Below are 26,395 nucleotides of genomic sequence, written 5' to 3'. Positions count from 1 at the left end.
CAGAGCTAGGAGCCAACACTGGAGCCAGAGCTGATGTCAGGAACCTGAGTCAAGAGTCAGAACTGGGTTAGCTGGAATGAGGAAGGTGCTATCCCAGCAGTGCCTGATGCTTTGAGCAGCCTTTAAAGTGGTGCTGCTGCTGGGCTTAAGAGCTGCTCTGCTGACTCTCCCAACCAGTCAGGTGCTGTAGCCAGTCAAGCAGCCTAGTGCAGGCCAGCTGTGCTCATTAGGCTGGCCAGAGACTGGCTCTGCTGCAGGCCCTGGTGTCTGATACTCAGTCTGGTTGAGGTTGTTGGTTATTAGCTCAGCTCTCCTTCTTCGCTCAGTAGGGGACCTACACTTTCCTTTCCTTCGTCTTTTTCTTGCTCTGAACATATTTATAGACCCTCTTCTGATTTCTGTTTTGTCCCTAGCTAGGTGTAGCTAATTCCCGCAGGAACAGCAAACCGCAGCCTCTGGGAGCTGTGAGTAGCCGGACCTACAGACGCTCAGGCAAACAAAGCGCCTCACAGCCTGCTGGGAGCTTACCCAGCACAAGCTGCGGCCCAGGGCTGAGAACCCCTGCTGTAAGTGATTGCTTAAATACTACAGGATGAACCTCCCTGGTCTGGCACCCTCAGAATCTGACTGGTCCCAAACCAGGTAATTTGCTAGATCAGGGGAGGTCAATAGGAGCCTCGCCACTCCCGGCCGTTGTCCCCGGGGCACTGGCCCCTCCGCTCTCCTGGGAGTCTGGGGCTCCACTGCTGGCCCCCGGCCCACCAGGGCTCTGCTCCCCAGGGGCTCAGCTCCCAGCCGCTGGCCCCGTGCTCCTCTGGCTGCTGCCAGATCCAGTCTTCCCTGGTCCCACAACACTCCTGGCCCCAGCCCGTCAGTTTTTCCACCTTGAGTGTTCCAGCCCCGGAGCACCAACTGGGGCACCGACTATGCCAGACCAGGGGTGTTGTCGGACTAGGGAAGTCCGGATTAGGGAGGTTCAACCTGTGGCATCAATTATTATTTTCTATGATTATTTATTATTAAAACCATACACTGAGCAGCGCAATGACATCCATGCGCACAGAGTTAACCAAAGCGCGCTGAGGAAAATAGGAGTAACCAAAACACTGCTTTAAAAAGAAGTTAAAAATAAATAACTAAAATAGAGTGAAGCTGCATTTACAGTGGCTTCTAGGAAACAGAGTAACTGTCAGGCCATGGGAACAGCAGGTCAGAGCCACATCAAGTGACAATGAATTATTTTATGTAACAAAGACATATGGGGCAATGGGCTTTAACACCACAGCCCTGGGGGAGGGGTGCTGAGATAGGCCAGCAAGGAACACCAGCCTCTCTGCCACATGGCCTATTTTGCATCCACTGCAGATGGCTCACCCCAATGTGGTAACTTTTATCCCCTCTGCCTAGTCGTTTCTTAAAGTTGCTTGTTTGGAGGCTTTTCAGGGCTGTGGCTTCTTCTTTTTTTGGGGGGGGGGGTGGAATATCCTGCCAGAGCGCGTGATTGGCTCCCGGTTGCAGAAGCTGCTAAAAGAAGCTTTAAAAGGCTGCTTGCCGTTGATTTTTTTCTCTTTCGCTTTCGGATTTCCTGCGGGTGTGGTTGGTTGGGCTGCTGGCTGCCTGCAAAGGGCAGAGAGAACAGACACCCACCCAGCTGCGATGGCCTCTCCAGCTACAGCAGGGGAAGTGCAAGATGAAGCTATTTGCTCCATCTGCCTGGGGTATCTGACAGAGCCGGTGACTATAGCGTGTGGGCACAACTTCTGCCGAGCCTGCCTCAGCCAGTACTGTGCGGAAAAGGGAGCGGGGACACCCCTGACCTGTCCCCAGTGCAGAGCCCAGTTCCAGAAAGGGGAGTTCAGGCCCAACACCCAGCTGAGCAACATTGTACAAAAGCTCAAACAACTGGGGTTAAAACCAGGAAAAGGGCAAAAGGAGAAGCTGTGTGAGAGACACGAGGAACGTCTCAAACTCTTCTGTGAGGAGGATGGAGAAACCATTTGCTGGGTGTGTGAGAAATCCCGGGACCACAAGTCTCACACTGTGGTTCCCGTGGAGGAGGCTGCCCAGGAGTACAAGGTAGGAAATGGTGTTGACTTTGCTTAATTAAACCCCTTAAGGACCCCAGGTTTATCCCCCATCAATCCGAGGACAATCTTTCACACCTGGCTGCCTAAGGTTAGGCACCTAAACGAAAGGGGCCTGGTTTTCAGGGGGGTGAGCACTGGGGGTTGTGGGTAACGGGAAAAGATCCAGACATTTTTGCCCAAACACTGCAAGTTTCAATGCCCGATAGAGAGAACAGGGCAGATGGCTCTTTGTGCACCTACAACCCGTCTGCCAGGTGGAACGGGCAGCAAGAAGGGCTGGGTTCAATATACAACACAGAACCAGCTCGAGCCCCCACCCAGTGACCTGGGCAAACCACACCCCACCCTGAGCGCCTCTGAGAGGCAAAACTTTCTCTCTCTAAAGCACAGAGCCTGAGTGTAGAAAACACAGGTGCTGGCTTCCTCCTTTCCCCAGGGGTGCTCAAGCCCTGCTCTGCACAGGCCCCGCCCCCACTCCATCCCTTCCCCCAAGACCCCACCCCACCTCTTCCTGCCCTATTCTGCCCCCTCACCCGAGCGCACCCTGCCCTCGCTCTGCCCTCTCTCCCAATGCCTCCAGCTCTATATGTTCAGTCTCTTGAGGTTCCACCCTGCTCTTAGTGATTGTCAGCTCTTAGGCTTTGTCTACACTACAAAGTGTTGCTGGCAAAAGTGATGCCACTTTAATTAAAGCCGCTGTTGCATGTGCACACTAGCTCCTTGTGCAGGCAGAGCACATTCACAATAGCAGCTCTTACATCCACACAGAGAGCAGCATGGATAGTAGCGATCCCTCTCTGAAAACTGGCCACCAGGGTGCTTTGCAGAGGTGAAAGTGGGCCGGTGCGGGCCGGAGCAGTGCTCTGGCAAGAGCCAGCCGCCAGCCCGGCCCACACACATCCGATATTTGCTCCCCTGTCGGCGGCCCTGCCAGGAGGTCCCAGCAGCACGGCCGCACTAGCGAGGTTAAAGCGGGGGGGGGGGGGGAGGGGCAAAAGGGGCTGCTGCCCTGGGCCCCAGCTTTGGGGGGCCCTGTGGGGCCCAGGGTAGCCTGAGGGATTAGCAGGGGGCCTTTCGCCGGCCGGCAGCAGAGGTTGGGTGCGCACCCGCACTCACTGCAGCCAGCGTGAAGAGGAGCGACCTGGCCCCAGCCGTGTTGCTTGGGGGGGTGGGGCGGAAGGAATGGAAACCACCCCCTTCCCTGCACTCACCAGTGGTGGGAAGCGGAGCCCCCTTGGCCCTTCTGCCCCAAGGCCCCCCCCTTCCAGGAGGCCAGAGCCACCAACCCTGTTAAGGACGCCGGGCCTGGTGCAGGAAGCACTGGTACGTCCCGGCGTCTACTTTCACTGACAGGGCTCAGAAACAGCCAGGAAGTACCGGCACTTCTCTGCGACTGCCTTGTTCTCCAGGATCTCAGCTTTCACTTTGTGTTAAACTGACTCTCCAGCTGTTCTGGTTGTGAAGAAAACCTCAAAACTGACCCACATGTAGGGATGCAGAGAGCTGGGCACAGCAGCTTGGAGAGGTGTGAACAGCTCCAGTCCCTGAGTGGGGGGTGGGCTCAGGTGCCTGGGGATGATCCTTTAAATATCAGCATTGTTAACAATTTCATTCACCTTGTGAGAGCGGAGAGGGAGAGTTACAGCCCAGCACCACGTACTGCCAGTGACTCCTCCTTCTGGTGCCACAGGCAGGTGATGTTTGGGAGATGCCACCTCTTATTTCCCCACCCAGTAAAGAAGGTCCAGGCCCAGAGAGCCCACGGGTATATTCTATCCCCATGAGGGGAGACCGGCCCCAGGAGCCATTTGGAGCCAATCAGCAACTCCATCCCGTTTTGAACATTGCACCATCTCCTGTGAACAGACCATGGTGTCTCCTTTTGGTGACTCACATGGGCGGAGCTTATTTTGTGGGTGGATCTTCAGAGAATCCAGCCACCTTTGTCTCTCTGTCCTCTCCCCCAGTCTGATCCCTGCTCACTAATGAAGCTGTTTTAATGAGTGCAAAGGCTGCTTTTCCGCCTCCTGTCTCTCACTAGTTCCTGCTGGCTCCTTCCCTCACTGCTTCCCTGCAGCAGCACCGCAGGGGTGTCACCGAATAGCTCCCCAGGAGCTCTCAGCAGCAGCTGCAGCAGCAGCCTGGGCCCTTGGGCAGAGAGGGGGAGAGAACTTGAGGGCCCAGAGAAAAGAGAAGGAGTGAAATGGGGAGATTCTGCAAGGCGCTCAGGAGGGGACTCTCGGGTGCTCCCCTGGGTGCAGTACAGAGTCAGGCTGACAGAGCAGGAGCACGTTGCTGTGCCGGGTGAAGGAATCACACAATGTCAAAGGGGAAGAGAGTCCTGGGTTATTACAGCTCTGGAGCAGTTGTAATTATGGGTGACACATTCCCCCAGACCGAGTGTGTCCCTTGTTCCTCACTGACCTCCGGCCACATCACAGCTTCACCCTGTGCAGTTAATGGGACGGTGCTGGTGTCAGGCTCCCAGCTGCTGCCTGGGGGAGGTCACATACGAGCCTGGCAGACAGATGAGAGCACCGTGTGGATCTTGTTCCTGGCCTGGGCCTGGGGCACAGTGCAGTGATGCACCATCCTAAGCTCCTCGCTCTCACCGGCAGGAGGGATCGTTCAGAACCTTCCGAGCTATTTCCCCTCTGGCCTGTGCTCAGTGATGTGAAACTTTAGCTAAAAACACAGGCCTTGAGAAGTCCTGAGTGTCTGCAGGGAGCAGAGCGTCCCCGCTCTGAGACTGGCGTCTCTGCTCCCACGCTGCATTTGGGGCCCGCAGAGCTGAGTCTGCTGCCTCCTTCCAGGGTATTTTACTGCTTGTGTATGAAAGGACGATATCTATGGTACACGGGCACCAATGATGCTGCCAAGAATGACCTTGAGCGGATCACTACAGACTACGTGGCTCTGGGAAGAAGGATAACGGAGTTTGAGGCGCAAGTGTTGTTCTCATCCATCCTCCCTGTGCAAGGAAAAGGCCTGAGTAGAGACCGTCGAATAGTGAAAGTCAATGAATGGCTACGCAGGTGGTGTCGGAGAGAAGGCTTTGGATTCTTTGACCATGGGATGGTGTTCCAAGAAGGAGGAGTGCTAGGCAGAGACGGGCTCCGCCTAACGAAGAGAGGGAAGAGCATCTTTGCAAGCAGGCTGGCTAACCTAGTGAGGAGGCTTTAAACTAGGTTCATCGGGGGGAAGGAGACCAAAGCCCTGAGGTAAGTGGGGAAGTGAGATACCAGGAGGAAGCACGAGCAGAAGAGCACAAGATGGGAGGACTCCTGCCTCCATACTGAGAAAGCAGGACGATCAGCGAGTTCTCTTAAGTGCCTATACACAAATGCAAGAAGCCTGGGAAACAAGCAGGGAGAACTGGAAGTCCTGGCACAGTCAAGGAATTATGATGTGATTGGAATAACAGAGACTTGGTGGGATAACTCACATGACTGGAGTACAGTGATGGATGGATATAAACTATTCAGGAAGGACAGGCAGGGCAGAAAAGGTGGGGGAGTTGCATTGTATGTAAGAGAGCAGTATGACTGCTCAGAGCTCCAGTATGAAACTGCAGAAAAACCTGAGAGTCTCTGGAGTAAGTTTAGAAGTGTGAGGTGTTGTTGTGGTGGGAGTCTGCTATAGACCACCAGACCAGAGGGATGAGGTGGACAAGGCTTTCTTCTGGCAACTAACAGAAGTTATTAGATCACAGGCCCTGGTTCTCATGGGGGACTTCAGTCACTCTAGTATCTGCTGGGAAAGCAATACAACAGTGCATAGACAATCCAGGAAGTTTTTGGCAAATAAATGTAGAGGACAATTTCCTGGTGCAAGTGCTGGAGGAACCAACTAGGGGCAGAGCTCTTCTAGACCTGCTGCTCACAAACCGAGAAGAATTAGTAGGGGAAGCAAAAGTGGATGGGAACCTGGGAGGCAGTGACCATGAGATGGTCGAGTTCAGGATCCTGAAACAAGGAAGACAGGAGAGCAGCAGAATATGGACCCTGCATTTCAGAAAAGTAGACTTTGACTCCCTCAGGAAACTAATGGGCAGGATCCCCTGGGAGAATAACATGAGGGGAAAAGGAGTCCAGGAGAGCTGGCTGTATTTTAAAGAATCCTTATTGAGGTTGCCAGAACAAACCATCCCGATGTGTAGAAACAGGGGCGGCTCCAGGCCCCAGCACGCCAAGTGCGTGCTTGGGGCGGCATGCTGCGGGAGGCGCTCTGCCGGCCACTGGGGGGGGCGGCAGGCAGGCAGCCTTCAGCAGCATGCCTGCGAAGGGTCCTCTGGCCCCGCGGCTCTGGTGGACCTCCTGCAGGCGTGCCTGCGGAGGGTCCACTGGTCCCGCGGCTCCACTGAAGCCGCGGCACCAGTGGACCCTCCGCAGGCACGCCTGCGGGAGGTCCATCAGAGCCGCGGGGCCAGAGGACCCTCCGCAGGCATGCCTGCGGGAGGTCCACCGGAGCCATGGAGCCAGCGACCGGCAGAGCACCCCCTGCGGCATGACGCCGTGCTTGGGGCAGTGAAATGTCTAGAGCCGCCCCGTGTAGAAAGAATAGTAAATGTGGCAGGCCACCAGCTTGGCTTAACAGTGAAATCCTTGCTGATCTTAAACACAAAAAAGAAGCTTGCAAGAAGTGGAAGTTTGGACAAATGACCAGGGAGGAGTATAAAAATATTACTCAGGCAAGCAGGAGTGAAATCAGGAAGGCCAAATCACACTTGCAGTTGCAGCTAGCAAGGGATGTTGAGTAACAAGAAGGGTTTCTACAGGTATGTTAGCAACAAGAAGGTGGTCAGGGAAAGTGTGAACCCCTTACTGAATGGGGGAGGCAACCTAGAGACAGAGATGTGGAAAAACCTAATGTACTCAATGCTTTTTTTGCCTCTGTCTTCATGAACAAGGTCAGCTGCCAGACTGCTGAAGTGGGCAGCACAGTATGGGGAGGAGGTGACCAGCCCTCTGTGGAGAAAGAAGTGGTTCAGGACTATTTAGAAAAGCTGGATGAGCACAAGTCCATGGAGCCAGATACACTGCATCTGAGGGTGGTAAAGGTGTTGGCTGATGTGATTGCAGAGCCATTGGCCATTATCTTTGAAAACTCATAGCGATCGAGGAGGTCCTGGATGGCTGGAAAAAGGCTAATGTAGTGCCCATCTTTAAAAAAGGGAAGGAGGAGGATCCGGGGAACAACAGGCCAGTCAGCCTCACCCCTATCCCTGGAAAAATCATGGAGCAGGTCCTCAAGGAATCAATTCTGAAGCACTTAGAAGAGAGGAAAGTGATCAGGAACAGTCAGCATGGATTCACCAAGGGCAAGTCATGCCTGACTAACCTAATTGCCTTCTATGAGGAGATAACTGGCTCTGTGGATGAGGGGAAAGCAGTGGATGTCTTATTCGTTGAGTTTAGCAAAGCTTTTGATACGGTCTCCCACAGTATTCTTGCCAGCAATTTAAAGAAGTATGGGCTGGATGAATGGACTGTAAGGTGGATAGAAAGCTGGCTAGATTGTCGGGCTCAATGGGTAGTGATCAATGGCTCCATGTCTAGTTGGCAGCCGGTATCAAGCGGAGTGCACCAAGGGTCGGTCCTGGGGCTGGTTTTGTTCAGTATCTTCATTAATGATCTAGAGGATGGCGTGGATTGCACCCTCCGCAATATTGCAGATGACACTAAACTGGGAGGAGTGGCAGATATGCTGGAGGGTAGGGATAGGATACAGAGGGACCTGACAAATTAGAGGATTGGACCAAAAGAAACTTGATGAGGTTCAACAAGGACAAGTGCAGAGTCCTGCATTTAGGATGGAAGAATCCCTAGCTCTGCCACAGACTAGAGACCAAGTGGCTAAGCAGCAGTTCTGCAGAAAAGGACCTAAGGGTTACGGTGGATGAGAAGCTGGATATGAGTCAACAGTGTGCCCTTGTTGCCAAGAAGGCTAACGACATTTTGGGCTGTATAAGTAGGAGCATTGCCAGCAGATCGAGGGATGTGATCATTACCCTCTATTCGATATTGGTGAGGCCTCATCTGGAGTACTGTCCAGTTTTGGGACCCACACTACAAGAAGGATGTGGAAAAATTGGAAAGAGTCCAGCAGAGGGCAACAAAAATGATTAGAGGGCTGGAGCACATGACTTATGAGGAGAGGCTGAAGGAACTGGGATTATTTAGTCTGCAGAAGAGAAGAATGAGGGGGGATTTGATAGCTGCTTTCAGTTACCTGAAAGGGGGTTCCAAAGAGGATGGATCTAGACTGTTCTCAGTGGTACCAGATGACAGAACACAGAGTAATGGTCTCAGGTTGCACTGGGGGAGGTTTAGGTTGGATATTAGGAAAAAAAAATTCACTAGGAGGGTGGTGAAACACTGGAATGGGTTACCTTGGAAGGTGGTGGAATCTTCTTCCTTAGAGGTTTTTAAGGTCAGGCTTGACAAAGCCCTGGCTGGGATGATTTAGTTGGGGATTGGTCCTGCTTTGAGCAGGGGGTTGGACTAGATGACCTCCTGAGGTCCCTTCCAACCCTATGATTCTATGATACTCTCCACCCATCAGACAGGCAGACTAATGGCTGTTCATTGCACGCAATGTCCCTGCAGGAGAAACTCCAGGGAGCCCTGGGCCCTCTGAGGAAGGAGCTGGAGGAAGCCCTGGTGCTGACATCTAAAGAGAAGGAGAAAACCACAAAGTGGCAGGTGGGTATCCGGGTTTCTCTCTCCCTGAGTCCTTCCCCCTGCAACGCTCCCAGGGATGAAGGAGCTGTGAAGCTCCAGGACAAGGGTATGAACCTGCTCTGGTTGCTTGCCCCATGACAGAGGCTTGGTGCCAGCAGGATCAGGCTGTGTCTCTGGTGGGGGTCTCAGCACAGCAGCTCCTGTACGTGGCAGAGGAGGGGCAGTTCCTGGCCCTAGTGAGGTGGTGCAAACTCACCCCAGTGCTCTCTGATAGGGGCAAATTCTCAATAGCGGGTGCAGTGTTTTCACTATGACAGGGACCCTGTTTCCCTCCTGCAGGTGGGGGTGGTGTAGAGGCTGCTGCAGCCAGTGGGATTCAGGGGCCTCCATGAAATAGCTCCACAGTGTGTCTGCAGCCTGGAGGACACAGGGATTGTTCCTTCTCCATCCTCCCCCATCTCCTCCCCCACAGTCCGCGCAGTGCATCTGCCCAGTGCCTGGGCCAGACACTAGAGCTGGGAGCTGGGGGGGAGGATTTACTCCATGGGTGAGGTTCAAAATCACTCAGCTGGCTGGGCTGGGGCCGGGCTGGGAGCTGAGCTCTTCTGAACATCAAACCCAGTTGTGGGTGCTGAGCTCTTTGCAAAGTCTAAATGGCACCAACAGGTAGCTGTGGGCTAGTCACTGAGTCATTACCCAGGGGGCTGGGTGGGCTTGTACAGCCCCTGCTGCTGTGGCTTCACTGCTACCAACACCCGAGCAAGCTGGAGTGTGTCGTCACCTGCTGCCTTCACTCCTCCATTGCAGTGTGGACACCCCCTGAGTCAGCAGAGCCAGGGGCGGGTCAGTGTAAAGCCAGGCAGAGCTTGGCCACTTCACAGCCTCTGCTGCCATCATGTGGCCACCTCATCCCAGTCACCTGCTACTGTGACCTTAACTGTGCTTGTCTATAGCCAGGTGATGAACCCATGGGACACAATGTCTGTGCCAGTTCACTTGCCTTTCACAGTGAAATCCCCACAGAGAGTGTGGAGTGTGTGAGAAAGACACTGGCTGGTCACTGGACACATGGGCATGGGGTGCTCAGGCAGGCTGGGTGAGGCCAAAGCCAGCTCTGACAATACCCTGGGTTCCCAACACCCATGTGTGCCCTACTCCCTTGTGTCCATCCCAGGCCACCTGCAAGAACATACTGCGGCTTTACAAAGCACCCTAGACATCCCTGCTACCAAACTGGCCTTATTAATTTTGAACTTAAACAAACCCTTTGTGGTATGTTTCTCAAAGAAGTAAATATCCTTACAAATCTGATAGTGATTTAACATTCCCTGCTTCATGGACAGAGGCCCAGTCTGTGTAACTCAACATCTGGCTCATGTTTTCTCTGTGCCTTTCCTATTTTTCTATCTCCAGAGGACAGTGAAGAATAAGAGAGAGACGATTGCAGGTGAATTTAACAAACTGCACACACTGCTGAGAGAGGAGGAGCAGCTGCTTCTGCAGAGCCTGGAGGAGGAGGAGAGGGAGACTCTGCAGAGACTACAGGAAAATGTAACCAAACTCTCCCAGCAAAGCTCCTCTCTGCAGCAGCTGATCACAGAGCTAGAGGAGAAATGTCAGCAACCAGTTGTGGAGCTGCTAAAGGTGAGACGGCATCAAAATTTTCCACCCATCCAGAATTAGAACTCAGATCCCTGGGTCTGGATTCCAACAATTAGAGTAAATGTGTTCTGTGATTTACTGACAAACAGAACATCCGGCTAAGGGCTCCATCAGTTCCAAAATAACCCAGTTCATGTTGGAGGGGAATTCTCCTCATGGAAACCCAGTGAGGCCATGGGAGATTAAATGGATGATACAAGAATGATACTGAGCTGAACCCATCCCTGCTCTGACTCCAGAACATTGGACCCAACACAGATGATAAACACAGATACTGATGGGTTGGGTCCCTAGAAGGGAGACTCCTTTAGCTAAATTCCTGTCTCACCTACATAAATGAAACAAGTGTTAATGCAAAATGGTGTATGAGATTTTACCACAAAACAGTGAAGCCTGGGAGGGTTGATCTATTTTCTAGATGAAAGTTTTATGCACGTTGTGTTAATACAAAACATTTTTTCTCTTTTTCCTTTCAGGATGTGAAAAGCACATTGAGCAGGTGTGTTTCCTATGTTCATTGCTTGGATATTCTTGGTGGTGTTTCTGGGATGATGTGTGTACAGAGCAGCTGAGTGATGATGGGACGTTTTCTTCATAGGAGTGAGAATGTGAAACTCCAGGAACCAGAAGCTGTTTCTACTGACCTGAAGAACGTGTATAAAATCTCCCTTGACATGAGGGAAGCGCTGCAGAGATTCGGAGGTGAGTGGATTCTACTGGGACATTCAGCTGTGTTGTGCCTGGGGAACTGGACAGAGCCTGGGACCCCAGGACACACATGGGCCCAGCTGACAGGCTTGGAGCTGTGATAGCTGGAGGCTGATGCGCTGAGTGCTGGGCAGTTTGCCTGCTACTTACAGCCACCTGCTGGTACTTGCCCAGGTGTCTGACCAGGCCCCGTCACTCTGACATCCTGACCCCTCCATGGCTGAATTACTGGGTGTCCCTGAGCCAGGTGCTGTGAGGCCTAGACTGGGCCCGCTGTTGTGGGTGCTGCACAGACGGGTAACGGATGACGTGTCTGTGCCTCTCTCCTGGGACATGTGAGGGCTGCGTTGTGTGGGCACCACTCAGCACTGCCCCAGCCCCCATTAGCCAAGGCTGGCCCAGCTTTCTGAGCTGGAAGAGGGGCCGGTCTGGCTGCTGTGGTCTGACCTGGGCCGTGTGTTACTGGGTAACAAGCTGAATCCTAGGGGCCCCTCGTCTGCTCTGAGCACAGCCCAATGCGAGGTTGGGTCAGTGGTTTGCTGCTCAGTGAGTGAGACTCACTCACAAGTGTGACCCTGTCACAACAGCTGAGCGTGAGCTGCCCCCATCCAAACCCCTCCCACAACCCCAGCGCGGAGACCGGGGGCAAAGGCAGAAACCTGACAGCGAGGAGGGACAGAGAAGAAGCTAAGGCAGAGGAGAGGAGGGTGGGAAGGTTCAGTGAGCTCGGTCTGTGATTGTTGAACTGGCCCAGTCCTCCAACCCCCAACCCCGCTCCTCTCCTCCCACCCACCCCCAGCAGGGAGCAGTCGAAGGGGCCAAGCTGGGTGTGTCTGTCCCAGCCGATGGAGGCTGTGCAGTCGGTGCCGGCTGCAGGGGCAGGATCTCAGGGCTCCGGGGAGCAGGAACCCCAGGCTGTGGGGAAGCAGCTTCCTGTCTGTGACTGGCTGGAGCCAGCACATCCCTGCTCCCCTCCCCGTTCACTGCCCCCAGCCCAGCACAGTCTGTGCCCACTGTGCCCTGAACCCGGCTGGGCTCTGGGCCATTCCACACCCCTGGCCCCTGAGCCTGTCGGGATCCTGAGCCAGTCACCTCAGTGCCTCGTTCTAGGGGATCACCAGCCCCTGGGGAGCCTCCTGTCAGCCCCCCAGAAGCCCCTTCCTGGGCAGGGTCCCATGTCCTGAGTCACTCGCTGGCTGCTCCAGGCTGGCCAGGCCCAGGGTCTCCAGCAGGGCCGTTGGTGCTGGCACCGCACTCGCTGCCGGAGCTCCCAGCCCCTGACCCAGCCCGACCTGTTGTCCCAGCGCTGACCCCTCCCCTGTGGGTGGGGACGCTGCTGCTCTCAATGGCTGAGCCCCTCTCTCTGCCGCTGCCTCTTCTGGTGCGCTCGCAGGCTCAGCCTGTGCCAGGGCCAATGCGGCACTGCTGGGGCTGCTCCTTCCCTCGGCACCTGGGTTCTCTGTGTCTGGGGCAAATGACAGGTGAGTGGGCAGGGACCTGCTCAGAGACACATGCCCTGAGCTGCACTGAGAGGGCAGAGACCAGGCAGGGCTGGGCCGCAAAGTGCCACCGTGCTGAGATTAACCCTTTCCTTCCCCCACCCCAGCAGCCCTGGCCGGTCAGTGCCACTCGACTGCCTGTGCTCTGACCCCAGGGACCCGGGTCCGGCAGCTCGTGGGAGTCACTGGGTAAATGTGTGGGGCAGAGTAACCAGGGCTCCCTGAGCCCCAGGGTCCCCATGTGCAATGGGGAAGGCCCCGCACTGTCATGCAGACCTTAGGGGCTGGGCAGTGAGTGTTGTTATTGATACCAGCCTCAGCCATTTCAGGGTATCTTGGCAAGTTTCTTGCCTCAGTTTACCCTCTTCAGCACTCCTTAAATTACGCCCCACAGTCCAAAAGATCTGAGGGAAAAGTCCCCTCCTGGGGTCCACTCTGAGTCCAAGTAAACCCCGAAATAAAATCTTTTCCCTCACTCTGCTCCAGCCTCCAGCTCTCACTGCAGCTCCTCACTGTCCTCAAGTCAGGAGCCCTCAGTCCTTCCAGAAGCTGGACTTGGATTAGTTTCCATCGTGGAATCAGATGACTCCAGCCAGGGCCGGCTTTAGGCCAATTCAACCAATTCCCCTGAATCGGGCCCCACCCCTAAGAGGGCCCCACACCCAAGCCCCAGTACGGCATACTGGCAAGAGCTGGTGCACTGTACCGGGGTGGCCCGGCTTCCCCAGAGGGCAATTTAAAGGGTCTGGGGCTCCCAGCAGGGGCTCCCCGCACACCCTGCCCTGCCTCCAGCCCCGCACCAGCCAGGGCTGGCTCCAGGCACCAGCATTCCAAGCAGGTGCTTGGGGCGGCAATCTGCAAGGGGCGGCAGTCCGTGCGTTTTTGCCCCCGAGCAGCGCACCGAATTGCCACCACGGACGGCAGGCATCAGCCCCTGACTCCAGCCAACCCCGCACCCCCTGCCCATCCCGCACCAGCCTCTGCCTGCAGCCAGCCCCGCACCCCCTGCTCTGCCTCCAGCCCCGCACCAGCCCGTCTTCAGCCAGCCCCGCACCCCCTGCCCAGTCTCTAGCCAGCCCATGCTGCACCCCCTGCCCTGCCCGCACCAGCCCCGCACCCCCTGCCCTGCCCGCACCAGCCCCGCACCCCCTGCCATGTCTCCAGCCAACCCCCGCCGTACCCCCCTGCCTGAAGCCAGCCAGTCCTGCACTCCTTTGTCTCCAGCCCTGCCAACCTATGCCGCACCCCTCTGTGGCCCTGCCTGAAGCCAGCCAGCCCACCCCAGACACATCTGTCTTCAGCCAGCCCCCCACCCCTTGCCCTGCCTGCAGCCAGACCCTACCTCCAGTCAGCCCCTGCCCTGCCTCCAGCCAGACCCATGTCCACTGGTGTCCTGCAGTTCCCAGGGCAGTAACCCTGCACACCTGCTTCAATGAGGGGGCCAGGGAGCAGCTGGGACCCACACATTTGCACACCCCCAGGGAGTGGCGGGGACCCACACATGTAAAATGGAGCTCATTTCTAGTTCAGGCCCATCTTTTTAAAAAAGAACTTTAGGTAGGGTTAATATACATCCATATTTTCCCGGACATATCAGGCTTTTTGGTTCTTAAATCGCCATCCAGGAGGAAAATACGTACATATGGTAACCCTATTGGAACAAAAAATACATACTGTGGTACAGCCCTTAAATCAGAACCTGTTTATGGGGAACCGGTTGCTAAGAAATGAAAGGCTTTTTTTTTACTTTTTTTTTTTTTTTAGTCATCCCTGCTGGGGCCCCACCGAAAATATTCGAATTGGGCCCCGCACTTCGTAAAGCTGGCCCTGACTCCAGCCCTCCCTCCTGGAGCTGGGTCATTTCAGACTGTGCCTTTATTCTCTGCATCCACTTTCTCCAGCCAGGGGCAGCTCTCCAGGGCTCTGTCCTGCTCCAGCTGCTGCTGTCATTGTCATCTCTGGCAGCTCCTTCCCCTTAGGGGAGCTCCTCTGCCTAGGACAGTGGTCCCCAAACATTTTTGGTCATGTCCTTCCTTACCTGGTTTGCGCCCCAACCATGAGAGCTGCTGTCAAGAGCTGGGCCAGGAACGGGGCTCCAGTTGGGGCCAGAAGCTGGGGGCCGTGGCTGGGAGTGGACCCGCGGTTGGGGCCGGGAGCTGGGGGCTTCAGCCCGGGGCAGAACCATGTTTGGGGCTGGGGCTGCAGCTGGGTTCTCAGCCTGGAGCAGGGCCGGGAGTGGGTGGCTGAAGTTGGGGCCGGAGATGCAGCTGGGGCTGAGGGTGGGGCAGGAATGGAGCTGGGGGCAGAGCAGGGCTGGGTGACGTTCCCTTCCTGCCACTATGGGGGCTGGTCCAGGCCCCATCAGGCCCCCCAAATGTTCCTCCACACCCCCTAGGGGGGCACGGCCCACAGTTTGGGGAGCACTGCTCTAGGAGCCCCTTCCAGGCTCCTTGCTCTGGTGAGCTCTCCTGGGAGCTCCTCTCCTCAGCAGCTTCCTGTCCCTGGGATCCCTTCAGCTGAGCCCTGGTTACCCTTTATCAGCCTCATTAGCTGTTTCGCTGCCAAGTAGCCACCTAGGGATTTAATTACTTCCAGGTGGGTCTGGGTTGTCTCACTCTCCCTTACAGGGGCCTGTCACAGGTAGTCTGGTCCCTGACTCCCCTAAAAGGACCAGCCCTCTTGATACATTTCCCCCCACCCCCAGAGCCAACCTGTATTCAAAGGGAGGCTTGACTATGGCTGACACTTGGTTATGTTCTGCTAGAAAAGTTTCAAACTCCAGGGAAGTAAATTGGTGGCCACTTCCAGGAGCTGCAAGGACCTTGGCAGGCAGGGAGCCTGCCTTAGCCCCGGGCCCCCGCTGCGCCACTGACCAGACTTTTAATGTCCCAGTCGGTGGTGCCAACCGGAGCCGCCAGGGTCCCTTTTCCACCAGGCGTTCCAATAAAAAAAACAGACGCCTGGCAACCCTATGGACAGGTGCCAGCCCTAGGTCCTGTCCACATGGCCCAGTAACACCCAGCTGAGCCGGGTACAGGCAGCCACATGCCAGCCCAGGCCCCTGGCAGGGACGCTGAGCTGCCAGCTGCTAGGGTCACTAACAGTGTTAGCTCTGTCACCTGCCACTCACCATGCTTAGAGCCCCCTGGGCCCTGGGCCCAGCCCCAGGAACTGCTGTAACCTAGAACCAGAGCAATGCAGGGCTGGAAGGGCCCGCGAGAGGTCACCTAGTCCAGCCCCCCACGCTAGGTCAGGGACTAGACTATCCCTGGCTGGGATTTGTCCAACCTGTTCTTACAAACCTACAGTGACGGGGATCCCACAACCTCCCTTGGAGCCGGGTCCAGAGCTATATGGCCCTGAGAATTAGAAAGTGTTTCCTCCTCTCCAGCCTCAACCTCCCTTGCTGCAGATTGTGCCCATTGATCCTTGGGCAGACCCTCGCTCTGCCCACTGGGGGCACTGGCTGTGTCTCCAAGCCTGAGCATCCCTGTTATCGCACTGAATGGCTGGGAGTGCCCAGGCTCAGAGTCCAGTTCCCAGTGGACAGGAGCTCACATCGTAACTCACTTTAACGGCAGCCTCACCAGCCACCTCCGCAGGGAGGCCAAGGCCTGAAGGGGCCGCAGGGACGATTCCTCCCCAGGGAGAGGCTCCAGCAGCTGTCAGGGCTGAGCCATGTTGGCAGGACAGTGGGGGGGCTGACACGGCCTCTGTTTCCTTATACCCTCAATACACAGAGCTCCAGCAGCCGGGGTGCAAAACCCAATTCGTACCCCCAGCACCGAACTCACTGACAATGCCCCAAGGGTCCTCTCCTACTGGGGTTAGGGAGTGAGTAAGGGGCACTGGAAGAGGAGGGCCATGGCCCCATCACTTTTACCAATGGGAGGGCTGTTCCCTCCCACTTTTTACCAGCTGTAAGGGTGAGCGAGGATGGGGGAGGGGGCCGAGAGGAGAGACCAGGGGGTCAGGGTGTGGGGAAGAGGTGGGGTAAAGGCAGGGGCTCAGGAAGGAGGAGCAGTGTGAGAGCGAGGGTTCAGGGGTGCGGGGACAGGAGCTCAGGGAGAAGGGCTGGCACGAGTGGGTGACCCCTCTACTTTTAGGGAGCTTCCATCACTCCTGGGGAGAGCACCATCCCGGATCCTGATCCACGGGCACATCTGTGTATTTGCCGGGTGTGCAGAGCTCTCTGTGTGGAGACACTTTCACGCCCACCCAGGAACCTGTGCTGGGAGGCCCCACTGCCCAGGAGGCTGAGGGCTCTCACTCCCCTGCCCTGGGGGTGAAGGGAGGGGCCCTGGAGCTGCTGTTCCCCATCCCAGGAAGGTGGTGAAGAGGATGTGGACACAGCCAATGTCCCCTCTTGCACTGTGAGGGGCAGACCTGGCTCCACCCTGGGCTTCAGAGCCTGAGCTCCAGCCAGAACCTGAAAATCTTTGCAGCTATTTTTAATTCCAAAGAGGGAGCTCCGTAAGCCTGAATCTGTCCACCCTGTTCCAAGACTCGCTGCTGCAGGCTGTGTAGAAGGACCCAAAGTGTCGCCAGAGTCTGGGTGTGAAAGTTCCCAGCGGGTCTGACCCAGGGCTGGTTAATGAGAGCGAGGGGGGTGGCTGACGCAGTCGTTAGATGGAGACACCTGAGCCTCTGGGGCTCTGAGACGCTCTCTGTGACTGTTATCCGCCCTGGGAGATGCCCAGGTGCAGCTGCAGAGGGTCTGTGCCACTAGCATCGTCCATGGGACAAATCATAGAATCATAGAATTCAAGATCAGAAGGGACCATTATGATCATCTAGTCTGACCTCCTGCAAGATGCAGGCCACATAAGCCGATCCACCCACTCCTTAAGCAAGCGACCCCTGCCCCATGCTTCGGAGGAAGGCGAAAAACCTCCAGGGCCACTGCCAATCTACCCTGGAGGAAAATTCCTTCCCGACCCCAAATATGGCGGTCAGCTGAACCCCGAGCATGCGGGAAAGACTCTCCAGCCATACCCTCTGGAAAAAGGCTAACAATATCCTATCATTGACCCTTTGTACTAATTACCAGTGTGGCACTTAATTGACCTATTGACTAAGCCCGTTATCCTATCATACTATCTCCTCCATAAACTTATCTAGCTTAATCTTAAAGTCATGGAGGTCCTTCGCCCCCACTGTTTCGTTCGGAAGGCTGTTCCAGAATTGCACTCCTCTCATGGTTAGAAACCTTCGTCTAATTTCAAGCCTAAATTTCCTGACTGACAATTTATATCCGTTTGTCCTCGTGTCCACATTAGCACTGAGCTGAAATAATTCCTCTCCTTCCCTGGTATTTATCCCTCTGATATATTTAAAGAGTGCAATCATATCTCCTCTTATCCTTCTTTTGGTTAAGGAAAACAAACCGAGCTCCTCAAGTCTCCTTTCATACGACAGGCTTTCCATTCCTCGGATCATTCTAGTGGCCCTTCTTTGTACCCATTCCAGTTTGAATTCATCCTTCTTAAACATGGGAGACCAAAACTGCACACAATACTCCAAATGAGGTCTTACCAACGCCTTATATAACGGGACTAGCACTTCCTTATCCCTACTAGAAATACCTCGCCTAATGCATCCCAAGACCACATTAGCTTTTTTAACGGCCACATCACATTGCCTACTCATAGTCATCCTACGATCAACCAGGACTCCTAGGTCCTTCTCCTCCTCCGTTACTTCCAACTGGTGCGTCCCCAGCTTATAACTAAAGTTCTTGTTAGTCATCCCTAAATGCATAACCTTACACTTCTCACTATTGAATTTCATCCTGTTACTAATACTCCAGTTTACAAGGTCATCCAAATCTCCCTGGAGGATATCCCGATCCTTTTCCGAATTTGCAATACCTCCCAACTTGGTGTCATCCGCAAACTTTATCAGCCCACTCCTACTCTTGGTTCCCAGGTCAGCGATAAATAGATTGAATAAAATCGGACCCAAAACCGAACCTTGAGGAACTCCACTGGTAACCCCCCTCCAACCCGACAGTTCCCCCTTCAATACGACCCTCTGCAGTCTCCCCTTTAACCAGCTCCTTATCCACCTCTGGATTTTCATTTCGATCCCCATCTTTTCCAATTTAACCAGTAATTCCTCATGCGGTACCGTATCAAACGCCTTACTGAAATCAAGATATATTAGATCCACCGCATTTCCCTTGTCTAAAAAAACTGTTACTTTCTCAAAGAAGGAGATCAGGTTGGTTTGGCACAATCTACCTTTCGTAAATCCATGCTGAAATTTGTCCCAGTTGCCATCAGCCTCAAGGTCCGTAACCACTCTCTCCTTTAAAATTTTTTCCATGACTTTGCATACTACAGATGTTAAACTAACAGGCCTGTAGTTACCCGGGTCACTTTTTTTCCCCTTCTTGAATATAGGAACTATATTAGCTAATCTCCAGTCAAACGGTACAACCCCCGAGTTTAGAGATTTATTAAAAATCATCGCTAACGGGCTTGCAATTTCACTCGCCAATTCCCTTAATATTCTAGGATGTAGATTATCCGGGCCCCCCGATTTACTTCCGTTTAGCTGTTCAAGTTTGGCTTCTACCTCAGATACCGTAATGTCTACCCCCATATCTTCATTCCCATCAGTCCCTCTATCACTATTCCTTAGCCCTTCATTAGCCTCATTAAAGACCGAGGCAAAATATTCGTTCAGATATTGTGCCATTCCAAGATTATCCCTAATCTCCACTCCATTTAAAGTTTTAAGCGGTCCCACTTCTTCCTTCTTGGTTTTCTTCCTATTTATATGGCTAAAAAACCTTTTGCTATTGGTTTTAATCCCCTTCGCTAGGTCCATCTCCACCCGGCTCTTTGCCTTTCTCACTGCTTCCCTACACCCTCTGACCTCAATAAGGTAGGTTTCTTTGCTGATCCCTCCCATTTTCCACTCCTTGTACGCTTTCTGTTTTTTCTTAATCACCCCTCTGAGATGCTTGCTCATCCAGCTCGGTCTAAAACTGCTACCTACGAGCCGTTTTCCCTTTCTCGGGATACATGCCTCTGACAACTCCTGCAACTTCAACCTGAAGTAACCCCAGGCGTCATCTGCCTTTAGATCCCTAAATATGTTAGTCCAATCCACTTCCCTAACTAGTCGCCTTAATTTAGTAAAGTTAGCCCTTTTGAAATTGTATACCTTAGTCTCAGATACAATTTTGATTATCCTCCCATTTATTTTGAAACGAATTAGCTCATGATCACTCGAGCCAAGGTTGTCCCCTACAACTATTTCCTCAACAAGGTCCCCGTTAGTCACCAAAATCAGATCTAAAATGGCATCCCCCTCGTCGGTTCAGCAACTACTTGATGAAGGAATTCATCAGCTATCACATCTAGGAAAAGCTGAGCCCTATTATTATTACTAGCATTTGTTTCCCAATCTATATCCGGGAAGTTAAAGTCCCCCATGATCAAACAGTTCCTATTAGTATTTACCTCCTTAAAAACATTAAAGAGCTCTCTATCCATATCCAGGCTAGATCCCGGCGGTCTATAGCACACCCCAATCACTATCCCAGGGGAGGCTCTAGTAGTTTTCTTCCCCAATGTGACCATTGCCCAAACAGACTCCATATTATCCATTGCATTGCTAGTTATTTCGTTACATTTCACCTCATTATTGATATACAATGCTACTCCCCCACCTTTACCTTTGCATCGGTCTTTCCTAAACAGCACATACCCTTCCATACCTGTACTCCAGTCATGGCTACCGTTCCACCATGTTTCGGTTATTCCTACGATATCCGGTTTCAGTTCCCGGACCAGGAGCTCCAGTTCCTCCATTTTGTTACCTAAGCTTCTCGCATTGGTGAACAAACATCCTAATTTTTGCTGTTTGGCTCCTCTCACCCTTTTCACCCAACTCGGTAGGGACACAGTACTACCAGTATGACCTGTCGATCTAGTATCCGTCCCCCCCCCTTCCTTACACCTAACCGTCCCCCTCTGTCTATATCTGTTGTTATCCTGTTGTTCTCACTCCCAATGTATAAATTTGGCGTGGAGAGCACCTGGACCTCTCCCAACCGTCTCCCCCCAGTGTCTAGTTTAAAGCTCTTTTAATCAGATGAGCCAGCCTCCCTCCTAGAAGTCTACTTCCTTCCCTACTTAGGTGGAGCCCATCCCGTGAGAACAGTTGTCTGTCCCCAAAAGCCTCCCAGTGCCCATACATCCCAAAGCCCTCCTTGTAACACCACTCCCTCAGCCAACTATTAATCATCACGATCCTGTCACCCCTTTGGCGCCCTTCCCTAGGGACAGATAGGATCCCACTGAAGATCACCTGAGCCTCAATTTCCTTGAGCGTCTTACCCAACCTGGCATAGTCTCCCTTGATCCTCTCTAGCGAGAATCTAGCCGTGTCATTCGTTCCTACATGAAGGATGATCAAAGGGTTCTTACCTGCTCCTCTTAGGATCCTTTTCAACCTCAGGTCCACAGCCCGTATTTTAGCACCCAGTAGACAGCACACCCTTCTGTTCTCCGGATCGGCCCTGGTCACAGGCCTGTCCAACCTTCTCAGTATGGAATCCCCAATCACGTAGACCTGCCTTTGCCTGGGGACAGTGCGGTCCTCTAACCTATCCTCCGTCCCCCCTGGTTGCAAGCTCCTTCCATTCCTATCATTCCTTGTGGTTCCCGTTAAGCCATCCTGTATCCTCCCTTGGCCCACACTTGGTGCTGCCTCCATAGACTCCTCCCCTCTTTCTATCGGACTAGCCGCTCTTCTCTTTTTCCTTGGCCTCCCACCGTCAGCTACCACCTGCTTTACCCCTTCCTCATTCTCCAGAACTTCGAACCTGTTCCTTAGCTCTATTTCTCCCTCACTGGCTCTCCTTTTTCTCGGCCTGCTTCTCACGGTCACATGCTTCCACCGCCCATCTTCCTCATCCGGCGGTCCCCCCTCACTGGCCTTAGCCCCTGCTTCCCCCTGTACCCCTGGGCATTCCCCTTCGGTCACTGCTTGCCATTGCTCCATCAGCTGCTCAAACCCCCTTCTATGCTCTACCAGGGTTTCTACCTGCAGCTCTAGGCCTTGGATCTTTTCCTCCAGCAGCTCTATTAGGCGACACTTCATACATACATAGTACTGTTCTGGGTCCCCCACTAGAACAATGTACATACCGCAGCTGCTGCATGCTCTCATCCTCAGTGTGTCCTCCGCTGCTTGGCCCATGGCTGCGGCTGTCTCAGCCTCGCTCGGTGTTCCTACCTGGGGAACTCAGGGGACACGGCGCCGCTCCCTTCGGCCTCCCCCTGTAAATTCCCACTCAAACTCCCCTGTTAGCAGCCCTGTTGGCCGGCTCCTGGGCCGCTGCGATCAGCTGTGCCGCTGCCTGGCTGGGCGGCCGCTTTTATAGGCTCTGGGCAGAGAGTTCAGGCTGGAGCCAAGTCTCCATTTTCAGCCTGATTTGTGCGGGTGAGATCAGGGGCCCAGGGGGCATTTGTCTGCAAAGGGCAAATTAAACAGCAGCTCTGGAGTGTTTCATAGCTGCTGTCCGGAGCCCGGCCTGCCTGTAACTGCGTTTCTGGGGATGTTGATAGTCTCTCATTGCAAGTCACTGGGATTGGGGCTCCTAAGTTGCTCAGACAGGTTTGCAGTGGAGCTGGGTGAAATGTTTTGGACAAATAGTTTATTTGCTGCAAAATTATATTTCGGGTCAACAGAAACTATTCGTGAATCCATGTCGGGTTTGCTGACTGGTTTCAATTAAGAGAAAAAGGTGCCGCCGTTTCCCTTGTAGCCTTTAGCCCAGTGGCTGGGCCCTCAGCTGGGAGCCCCAGGTTCAGTCCCCCAGTGTGATGCCATGAGAGCTCGAACCGCTGGGCTCCAGGTGTCTGATCACTTCCCCCTGTGACTATACACTGCCATGGGCACTGGGCCAGAGCGTGGGGGTGAGAATGACTCTGCAGCCCTGTGGGTCAGGTGCCCACCTGGGAGCCCAGAGTCCAGCTCCTCTGCTCCAGTGACCCTGTAATTATTGATCCATAACCCCAGTGAGGGGAGGGGTTACGGCCCCTGGCACAGCAGTGTCTCAGCCATGTCTGCCGGGGTTTCCTTGCACTGATGTAGCTGCACCGGTGCAAACCCCTAGTGCAGACGCGCTGTGCAGGTGTGAACTGGGACTGGTCCCCAGTGCAGCTTCTCCCAGATGGAGGGGGCAGTAAGTGGGGAAATGCCCCCCCCCCACTGCCCTGGCCTCATTAGCAACAGCCCATTAGTCCACATTTATACCCCACTCCGAATCTTCCACTGTAATGCCCCCCAAGTGAGCCCAATCCAGGCAACTGCCCCTGTGGGGGTGGGGCTCAGCCCGGCAAGGGGAGGGGCTGGCTGTGGGGTTTCCCTGGCTGGAAGGTGGGGTCTGTGGGGCCTGCCAGCATGGAGAGTCCCAGCTGCTCCCCCTGGGGCAGGGCTGCACCCCTAGTGTGTGTGGGGACAGCACCGACCTGCTCTGAGCGAGAAACCAACCACACATGGCCCGAAAGCAACAGAGATTCCCTGGCGCCTGCCTCTCCCTCACCCCTCTCTGGCTCCTGCCCCTCCCTTACCCTTCCCCCACCCCTGTGAGGGACCCTGGACCCTGCATCTATTCTGACCCCTCACCAACATCCCTCCCTCTCTTCTCACTCCCTTTCTGCTCCCCTGGGCCCCTGCCTCTCTACTCCCATTTTGCCTCCCTGGCATATGCCCCTGCCCTCCACCCATCTCTGCCCCGCTGGAACAGCCCCTCCCTTCTCCCCCTGCCCTCCTGACACCTGCCCCTCTCCCCACCCTCTCTGACCCCTGGAGCCCTCCCATCACTTCACACCCCCGCTATGTCCTGGCATCCACCTCTCCCCTTTCCCTCCTCTGTGCCATGTCTCCCACCCCTCCCCTCACCCTCCTCTGCTGTCCTGACTTTCACCCTTCTTACTCCCCTCAGCCCTCCTGACACCTGCCCCTCTCCCCACCCTCTCTGACCCCTGGCACCCGCCCCTTCCCTCACCCCACTGTGCCCACCCCTCCTCTAGCCCCACTCTCACCCCTAGCACCTGCCTCTCCCCAATCCCCTCTCCTAACACCTCCCTCTACCCACCTGCCCTGCCTCTCACCCCTCTCTGCCCCCTGGTGCTTGTCCCTCCCTCCTCTGCCCTCCCTGTGCCTGCCCTTCTGCTCAACCCCCTCAATCCCCTGGCACCTGCCCTTCCCCTTCCCCCCGCACCCTTCTGATGCCTGTCCCTTCCCTCCTCCTGCCCTCCAACACCTGACCCTCCCCTTGGCCCCTTCCTTCCTGGTGCCCATCCCCTCACCACCCTCTGCCCCAATGACCCTGCTCTCCTCTCGCCCCTCTGCCACCATCACTCATGCCACCTTCTCTTTATTTCTCACCCCTGCCCCTCCCCTCCCCCTCTGGCTCTGTGACACCTGCACCCCTCACCACCCCTCCAGTCCCCTGGTGCCAGCTCCTCCTCTGCCCCAAATCCCAGCTCTACCCTGGCCCCATCTGCCTCCCTGGTGCAAGTCCCTTCCCTCACCCGCCTTTGCAACCCCTGGTCTCAGCCCTTCCCCTCACCTCAGCACTGTCCCACCCCTCCCCTCACCCTCTCCTAAACTCTGGGCCCCAGCCTCCCTTCATCCTCCCTCTGCCCCCCTGGTGCCCACATCTCCCTGCACACGCCTCTGCCCCCCTAGCGCCTGCCCTTCTCCACACCCCTCTCTCTGCCCCCCTTCTGCTCACCTGCTCCCTCACCCCCCATTCTGCCCCTTTGGCACCAGTGCGTGTTCATTCGCTCCTCCCCCCCATGGTTCCACCTCCCCACTCCTCATCATCTCACCCTCTGGCAGCTCACCCTGCCCTTGATTTCCCCTGCCCCATTGGAGCTCCCCCATTCCCTCACACCCCTCTGTCCTCCTGGTGCCTGCCCCTTCCTGTGCTTCTCTGTGCCCCCTGAGGTCCGTCCCCTTCTTCTGCCCTGGTGCCCACCCCCCCTCACCCCCTGCAGCCCCCTGGAACCTGCCCTTCACCCCCCTCTGCCCCCTGGTGCCTGCCCCTTCCCTTGCCCCCCGCAGCCTCCTGGGGTCCGTCCCCTTCTTCTCCCATGGAGCCCACCCCTCCCCTCTCCCTCTGCAGCCCCCTTGAACCTGCCCTTCCCTTCACACCCCTGTCATCCTGGTGCCCCTCCCTTCTCTTATCACCCCATTGCCCTTGTGCCCCTCCCCTCTGCCCCTTCCTCCACCCCCTCTGCTCCTGTCACCTTCCCCTCCCCTTTCCTCTCCCAACATCAGTCTGTCACCTCCCCTCCCCTGCCTCCACTGACACCTTCCCACCCCTCTCCCGCTCCTCCTGCCCTTCCCCCTCATTGTCTCCTCCAGGCAGAGGGGCCCTGACTCCCCTCAGGCCACAACCCCTCCCCCCCAGTGATTAAGGGGGCTGCAGGTTAATTTCCCTTTGATCCCAGTGACCAGCCCCTGCCCTCGGCCCTGACTCTGTGACTCTCTCCCCAGTGGACGTGACTCTGGATCCAGACACGGCTCATCCCAAACTCGTCCTGTCTGAGGATCGGAAACATGTGAGACACGGAGACAAACGCCAGGATCTGCCCAACAACCCTGAGAGATTTGATACGTACCCTGAAATTCTGGGTGCTGAGGGGTTCGCGGGCGGGAGGCGTTACTGGGAGGTGGAGGTGGGAGACAAGACTGACTGGGTACTGGGGGTTTGTAGGGAATCTGTGAGCAGGAAAGGGGAGAGCACATTCTCACTTGGGAATGGACACTGGGCCATGTGGCTGAGGGATGGGGGATACAAGGCCCTCACCTCCCCCTCGACCCCCCTCCCCGTGAGGGTCAGGCCCAGGCGGGTGGGGATTTTCCTGGACTACGAGGCGGGCGAGGTCTCATTTTACAATGTGACTGACAGGTCCCATCTCTTCACTTTCACTGGCACCTTCTCCGGGACGCTCCGCCCTTATTTCCATCCCTCCATCAACGCTGGGGGTACAAACGCGGCTCCCCTGATAATCTGCCCGGTCCCAGCTCAGGCCAGAGGGAATCTCGGTCCCTGACAGTGACCCCGCAGCACAGACTGGCCCCTCCCAGCCCTGCTGCTCTTCCCACCCCCAGTGGTGGGGGCCAGTTACTGCAGCAACTGGACTTTCTGTGCTGACCGGACGCTGCCAGTTTCCCTTTTCAGCTGGAGGTTCCAGTCGAAAACCGGACACCTGGGAACCCCCAGCCCCCACCTTCCCCGTCTCCTGCCCCAGGGGTAGCAGATGGTGGGGGATGGGGTCATTCACTCTGGTCAGAATTTTCTACCTCTGTGAAATCTCAATATAAAATATGAAAGAAAAAAGATTATTTTAACTAGAAAATATTATTGTAACAAGGTGTAAATACAAGAATATTTTAATTTACATTTAAACAGTATTTCCAAAAGAAGCATCTAAATATATTTGTAGAAATGGAATTATTTACATTTTTTATCTTTCCCTCAAATCTATAGTGAAGTTTAACTTCTCTAAATAACGTCATTTGTATTTCAATTGTGGAATTTCAAGAAATCCAAAATGTTTATCTTAACAAAATAAACTATTAAATTGTCAGACTGGGTTGTTCAGTTACAATGTACATGTGTTATAAACATCACAACTACACACATGTGTAGCTGCTCTCTCTCTCTTCCACCCCCCCACCCTCCCCGCCTTATTGTCTTGACTGGTTCTCTCTGGCAGGC

At 54.9% G+C, this 26,395-nt stretch overlaps 1 protein-coding gene across 1 annotated transcript; it reads left to right on the top strand.

Moving 5' to 3' along the window:
- The first annotated feature begins 1,585 nt into the window (after positions 1-1,585).
- On the top strand, positions 1,586-25,787 carry LOC123345958 (E3 ubiquitin-protein ligase TRIM39-like). Its single transcript, XM_044983098.1, has 6 exons — positions 1,586-2,076; positions 8,696-8,791; positions 10,184-10,414; positions 10,909-10,931; positions 11,031-11,134; positions 25,168-25,787. The coding sequence occupies exons 1-6, from the start codon at positions 1,657-1,659 to the stop codon at positions 25,725-25,727; spliced, it is 1,434 nt and encodes a 477-aa protein (XP_044839033.1). The 5' UTR covers positions 1,586-1,656; the 3' UTR covers positions 25,728-25,787.
- Positions 25,788-26,395: the final 608 nt, after the last annotated feature.

This window comes from Mauremys mutica, chromosome 12 (assembly GCF_020497125.1).
Source record: "Mauremys mutica isolate MM-2020 ecotype Southern chromosome 12, ASM2049712v1, whole genome shotgun sequence".
Taxonomy (NCBI): Eukaryota; Metazoa; Chordata; order Testudines; family Geoemydidae; genus Mauremys; species Mauremys mutica.
The sequence above is the reverse complement of the archived record's forward strand: the minus strand, read 5'-3'. Positions and strand labels throughout refer to the sequence as shown.